This window comes from Lactuca serriola, chromosome 5, assembly GCF_051521515.1.
Source record: "Lactuca serriola cultivar US96UC23 chromosome 5, Lser_US96UC23_V15, whole genome shotgun sequence".
Classification (NCBI taxonomy): domain Eukaryota; kingdom Viridiplantae; phylum Streptophyta; class Magnoliopsida; order Asterales; family Asteraceae; genus Lactuca; species Lactuca serriola.
Window position 1 is genome coordinate 208,790,837 of NC_136412.1, and position 7,693 is coordinate 208,798,529.

Below are 7,693 nucleotides of genomic sequence, written 5' to 3' on the forward strand. Positions count from 1 at the left end.
TTTGCATATATATATATATATATATATATATATATATATATATATATATATATATATATATATATATATATACATATGAATTTTTTTTTATTTGTAACACCCGAGTTCTGATTGCCTTCTTCATTCCAAATTGATTTTATTAAATTACAAGGAAAGATGGAAGAGATAAGGGAAGATGGAATAAAGAAGGAAATTTAATTTGAGAAGAAACTCATGTAGGCACAACCCCCCTTCCAAGTAGAGAAACAACACGTCTTAGTTGGAAGGCCCAAACCCTAATTTCAGGATCTTGAACCTTATTTAGAGCTCTGACTCCAAGGAACATTTAATGGTACAAGAGGTTTAGGATTAGAATTAATCCATTTTAAATGCTATTATAGGTAAGGTGTGAGCTGTGTTAGTCATGTTGATTTCCCAGAGGACGTTTGATGTTTATGCTACAATTTAAGATGAGTTTCTCAACACATTGTATGATATTGTGCATCCTTACTTTAGCACGTGTGTAATTATAAGATGCATGTAGGTAGTACTAGGCTAAGTTTTGTTTATAGCAAGTGCATGATATCGGCTCAACATATTGAGGGATATACGTACGATATTTGATCAATGTACTGAGGAATACAATATTCCCTCAACTTATCGAGGAATACATATATGAGGGCTCGAAAAGTGAGTTGGGCATTCAACATTAGCCAACGTCTCCCGAGATAATTTATGCTTGTTTTTTTTCATTTGTTCTTATACTTACAAGTGTGGTTATGTGGTTATATGTTAATTATATCTTGATGTTATAAGTAGAGCATGTGTAATGTTATACTATGTATGTGTTGAAATTCACTAAACTTTATGCTTACCTTTTCCTTTTAAAACTATTGTTTTGGGATTATCAAGTACAAAGGATGGAAAGGTGTGACCGTACGCGCTAGCTCAGTTTAGTTTGATGAAACATTATGATACATTAGATTATGCTTATGTGTGATTAATTTATGGGAATTTATAATGTATTTATAGGCTTTTTGACTTACGTTAACCATGGGGTTGGTATTGAAACCTTTTAATAATAAAAGTTATTGTTTTGATTTAAATATATGATGTTTTTAAAAGTTTAGATATATTGCAAATTTTGGGACACTAGAATTATTTATGTGATTGGTTGATTGTATGGTACTTTTATATGTTATGTTTGGATGAAGTATTTCTAGTATTGGTTCAATGTTGAGTGAAGGTCGTAGGGGCCGTACATAGTTTAAATGAGAAAGCCTTAGAACTCAGATCTGGCCTTATTACATGTTTCTTTTTTGATTTTTCACTTTCGGGTAGGAGCATTTATTCGAATGTCTATCTTATTTACTGACTATGTATGATTATGCATTCATGAGACAATTGTCCGTATAAGTAATGGAGTTAGAATGGTTATGGACGGCTGAAAGCCTCTAGTTTTTTGGTAGTTGAGAGCCATTGTTTATATATTGCCAGGGTGCCTATGGTCGATACATATGTTGATATGTTATGTTAATTTTTGATGGTGGAACAACACTAGAGTTATGAGCCTATATACTCACTATGATTTGGTCGAACATCACTATAGTGGCAAGCCTTTGTTTTATATGCATTGTATGTGTGGTGAAATATGTGGTATACTGAGGGACTCATTAAGCTTTATACTAACGTTGTTAAGTACATTGTTTTAAGGTTGATTAGATGCGATACGGAAGGCCACAACATGACGATACTTTTCATCGGTATTATATTGATATTTTTATTTTCGTTGGTTTTTATAATTTAACTTTGGTTTAACTTTATGAATTTTAAATAAATGAATGTTATGATATATTTTCAAGGAATATCTTTGAATATTTAATTCGATTTTAAGTGAAACTTTTGGTTTGAAATTTAGGACATTACATTATTTCTTTTGTTATTTGACAGCGTATAGAGCCTTTCACAATTTAATTTCCCTATATCGCTTAAAAATGCAAATTTGTTTGGAGTACCATTCGGAGCAGGATCTTTCCCTAGTGCCTTAACAACTTGACTTAAAGTTTAACGTGGCAAGACTAGCAAACATGGAGTTAGTTGCAATGTACATTACTTAAATGTTGTATTACATGATACTCTTATAAAACATGTTAACGTTTCTTATTTTCTTGTCCTTTTGGTACGAAAAGGGTAAAGTTGTAATTTTTACAGTCTAATATTTTCATTTATATATGCTCTTATATTTTAATACAAAACTGATATAAAATATAACTTTATACAATCAATTTACAATTTAGTGCAAAAACTTCACAACTTCATACAAACTATTTTACAATAATTTACTAATTCAAAGAAGTCAAAAACACAAACTCTACCACCATCACCATCACCACCAAACGCTGTCAGCAAACACCTGTAGCAATATCGCAACCAACATTTCTTCCAAATTAGATCTGTAAATAAAGTCATGCATTAACAACTTAAATACTATAGTCATAGTCTAATAAAACCTACTAAGTCACTCATCTTGAATTTAATGCAAAATAATTATAAAAACTAATATAGTATTCCATATTTATACAACACAAAAAATAAATATATTCACAAACAAATTAAAACAAACATTCATACATAAATCAGTCATATTTTAACACATAATTCATTAAAAATTCACAGCTTAATAAAACCAATTCATAGTTCAGTACATAAAATTCACAACTTAGTATAAAAAATTAACAGTTTAATGTACAAAAATTATACATTCACAACCATGTATTCTACTTTTAGATCTATAGGCTAGTGCTTCTTTCAAAATTTATTTACAAAAATCTTCACAATTTAAATTTTAAATGCTTTATTCAAAATTAGATTAAATGAGATCTGTATATAATGGTACTTTCATCTCATATTTTGAAGGATACAAGGAATTATAAAAAATTCATAGCTTAATACAATCAATTCACAGTATAATACAATAAATTCACAAATTAATATAGTCAATTCACAGCATAATACAGCCAATTCATAGTTTAATACAGTTAATTCACAACTTAATATAATCAAATCATGGTTTAATAAAAAAAATTCACAGCTTAATATAATTATTTTAAATTTTAATACGAAAAGAAATTGACTTCACAGTCATGTTCTCAAGTTAAAACTTACATTTCAAGACTTTAATTCATAATTTAATAAAGTAGTTTAGGTCTCTCATTCATGATATTTACAACTTAAGAATATAATCAATTTTGTTGAAGCATTAAATCAAATATCTTGTGTGCACCAAACAAATTCACCATTTAATAGAGTATTTTAGGATTCTTATTCATAGTTTAAAAAAATAGTTTAGGACTCTCTTTCATAGTAGTCACTACTTAAAACCATATCAATTCATTCATTCATAGTTAAAACTAAGTTTAACATAACTGAACAATAGTTGAAACATTAAAACATCACAGTTTACAACTAAAAAACTTAATTCACAATATTTAAGAAAATACTAACATAATAACACACATTCTAAATTCAGTTCACAACATTCAAATTAGATGCAAATATTATAACAAATAAGATAAACATGGATTAACGACTTAGTAACAAAAAAACTATGACTAACATTTAAAGTATAATTTGCAGCATATTAACATTTTAATACACTCATTCATAACTTAATTTACCATACTCACTGTTTAAATTCTAATAAACTTCAATATAACATTTAATCAAACACATTATGTGCATCTTGTTTCTTTGACTTTCCTTTCTAAACTCTACCACCTGAGAACAAATCAGAGAGAAAGATAACAAGGAGACGGGGAGGAGGTGGTAGAAAAACATATCTAATATGGATCTGGAGAGATTTCACTATTAATGGAACACATCCTAGAAAAAATAACTTCAAAAGTTCTGGAACAAAAGACGAGTTCAGATTAGGACCTGTAGGTTGTTATGATGGTTGTGATTTTAGATTTATAATGCTCTGATGTCAACATTAACGATGGAAAACATATCTGATGTGTATCAGATGGTGGCTATGGTGGATCCTTGTTGGAACTTTTTCGAGCTTGTCGAAAACTCATAGGTTTGGACAACGATGTGAGAAAATCGTATATCTGGACCAGATCTAGACGGTGATGGTGGCGGAAAACATAGATCTAGACCAGAGCTCGTAGATCTAAATGACAGTGGTGCTGGAAATCGTAAATCCGGACTGTAGAGCTTCATATCTGAGATCATACATACCAGATCTAACATAAAACATTATGGTAGGAGGAAATAATGGAGGTATTCAATTATGCAGGTGATCGGACGTGGAAGAGGTAGGCTCGTCGGGGGTGGTAGGGTCGCCTTCAGCGGTTGTGGTGATGGTGGTTTGCATCACAGGTGGTAGAAGGAGATAAAAGACAAGGGTTTGTTCTTGGGCAATATTGAAAGAAGAGAGTAATCTATTTTGTATTAGATCTAAGTTTATCGGATATAAGTTAAGATCTGATGGAATAAAATATGAAATTAGGTTCAACTTTTGTATTATTTACAATAATTCCATTTTTTTTTGATATTGATAGACAAAAATGGTTCTCATAGTTTTTAATCTTTTTTGGTACTCATTTGAACCTTTATATATATATATATATATATATATATATATATATATATATATATATATATATATATATATATATGTGTGTGTGTGTGTGTGTGTGGGGGGGGGGGTCATTAAATGATACACATTACATGTCATTAAACATATGAGACATAATTGTCATAAGGGATAATGACTTTATAGGGTAAGATACTTTTTGAAATATACACATTTAGTCCTTATTCTTTTTTTTTGTAAAATAAACCTTTATACTTTATTAATATGTACACATTAGGTCCTTTTCACCGGATTCTACAGGTTTTGCTGACGTGGAAGGGTTTATTTTACAAAAAAAAATAATAAGGACTAAATGTGTACATTTCAAAAAGTATCTTACCCTATCAAGTTATTTTCCCTTTCTTTTATTTTGTTAAAATGAAATACCCAGGTGACATCCACATATCCACAATGAGATTTTCCAAATTTTATTCATCATGAAAAAGAGGGAGAACCCTGATCTCCGACAACTCCTGTGTGTGTTCCTACACGTCACTGGTAGCAAGGAGGAATGATGGCAAAAACAACAAGGTCGAAGGGGGAGGCAAGAGGAAGTAGAGACGGTAGTTGGCGGCGAAGAGCTGCTCTGGTAGCCCCCTCGTCGATTCTTTCTTCTTTTTCTGGCAACATATCTCAAAGATGGAGGCAAAGAGAGACAAATCGGAGAAACACAACAGGTAAAGGGTGTTTGGTTGTTGCTGTTCGACCGGAAGGAAGAGAGACGAGAAAGAGAAGGTTCGCCGCCCTTTTCTTGTTGCTGGAGGATCACCCACCTCCGGTGACTAAGCTAATTAATTTCTATTTAGTGTCACTTGTGCTTCCACATCAGCAAAACCTGTAAAATCCGGTGAAAATGACCTAATGTGTACATATTAATAAAGTATAAGGGTTTATTTTAAGAAAAAAAAGAATAAGGACTAAATGTGTACAATTCAAAAACTACCTTACCCTATCAAATCATTTTCCCTAAAAGAAAACTCGTATATGACCGGTATACCGGGTATAGTCGGTCACAAGGATTGCATTGTTACAAAAAATAAAGTATAAAAGTTTATTTTACAAAAAAAAAAAGAATAAAAACTAAATGTGTACATTTCAAAAAGTATATTACCCTATCAAGTTATTTTCCCTTGTCATAAATGTATGTCGCATGTACCTTTTAATGAAGCACATTATGTGTTACAAAAGGAATTTTTTTCTAGAAGTGGGTGAAGATTATTTTCCATTCCTATCTAATTGTGGTGGTGTTGACCAAAATCTTAACAAGTAGTTGAGAATGGAATAGATTAGTTTTTTGGTAAGAGAAAAAATGTTTGATTTTGTAATTTATTTTGGAATGGAAGAAGCTCATGCGAGTGGGTAGGGTTTAGGGGTTTATTTTTATTTCTTTAATGGTATAACAATTGAAAAAATGGGGAAAAAGTTAAAATGGTAAAATTGAAGTTTCAAGTTCTTAAGGACCAAAATTTGAAACCTGATGAAAAGAAAAATATATACAATTTTCATAAATTTTGAGAGGTTTGTACTTTGGACTTAATTACTGAAAAAAATTACAAACCATATTTTTGTTGGAAACAACTAACTAATCTCTTTCTAATTAACATTTATGTTTCAATGAGATTTCAACCCATAATCTCTTTATTAATATGATCACTTCTTACCACAGACCAAAAACAAATACAAACCACATGAACATTAGTTTTGTCTATATATAAAGTATCACATGAACATTAGTTTTGTCGACTATATATATAAAGTATCGTGGGTGGTAGAGGAATATGGATACGCTAAAGTGACATAAGGAAAAGGCACAACAAAGATGGCTATTTGTTGCCAACCCTATTATACCCTTATTTTATTTCATCTTTATCTTTATATATATTCATATCTACAGTGCATGCACATTTTTAATGATACATGATTTCTTTATATACACTTATACCTTCGTACATCTATATGCTTTGACTCCTGTCTACTCTTTATTTTCTTCATTAACTACTCCACAATATACAAGCACACACACATACCGTGTGAAATGGGTGTCAACCATGATGATGAAGATTTAGAGGCACTTGAGACTCTTTCTCTTACAGATTTTCCCCTAACAGAAGATGTGGATTCCAATTTTGAAGATCGACATCATCGTCCATCATCGTCAACCTCAGAAGATTTATTTGAGTTCTTTAGTGGCGGATTGGGTAGTTTTTCAGAAGAAAACGTTATGTCTCATGCTGAAGACATGATATCTGGTGGGAAGCTTATACCCATTAATGATCAGCCCCACCATGATCAACCACCACCAAGAAGTGAAAATCAAACTCGTAACCAGAAACAGGTTCATCGTCGGCGGTCTGAGTCAATGCGCGAGTTAAAGAGCAACACCAGTAAGACTACAGCGAGGCAACTCGTGAGAAACAGCCACTCTTTGGACTACAAGAAGCTGCAAAGGAACTCAAGATCGAATTCTGAGCCTACGGCGGAGATCCACCGCAACAGTTTGAGCAACAAAACTTCATCTTCTAGGTGGACTGATCTCGTGTTTGGGCCGGTGAAGGTGCCGACGGAGATGGATCTCCGGGACATCAGAAATCGGCAAACTGTGCAGAATACTTCGAAATCATTATTCCCTAATGCTGAATCCGGTGGAGGGTTGGCCGTTAGCCGCGTTGGCGATCACCGGAAAACTTCATGGGGAGTACTTGGAATCTTGAGCTGCAAAAGTTCCGTCAGTGTTGCCGTGACTATGCCGTTAAGTTGATTGAAATGTGTAAAGAATTGACACGTTGGTGCCCTTTCTTTTTCACAACAATACCATATGGGGCATAAACTAAAAAATTGTATTAGAATCTGAACCTTTTCTTGTTTGGTAGTTGTATGTGTTTAGTACAATCATTCCATGCATAAAGTTATAACCCATGATGCATTTTGTTTATATAATAGATCCTTAGACATTCTAAATTATTGTATGTGGTTTTTTCTTTTCTTTTTTTCTTTTTTGGAGAATAAAAATTATTGTATGTGGTTATCAAGTAATAAGATGAAAAATGAAAATCCAACATCTTGTTTTTCTTTGAT

The 7,693-nt window shown here is 31.9% G+C and overlaps 1 protein-coding gene across 1 annotated transcript; it reads left to right on the forward strand.

Annotated features, from left to right (window-relative positions):
- Nucleotides 1-6,653: 6,653 nt before the first annotated feature.
- Nucleotides 6,654-7,376, forward strand: LOC145050117 (uncharacterized). Its single transcript, XM_078998419.1, has one exon. The coding sequence runs from the start codon at nucleotides 6,654-6,656 to the stop codon at nucleotides 7,374-7,376; it is 723 nt and encodes a 240-aa protein (XP_078854545.1).
- Nucleotides 7,377-7,693: the final 317 nt, after the last annotated feature.

Coding starts and splice junctions, on each gene's coding strand:
- LOC145050117 (XM_078998419.1), top strand. CDS start 6,654: ATGGGTGTCAACCATGATGATGAAGATTTAGAGGCACTTGAGACTCTT.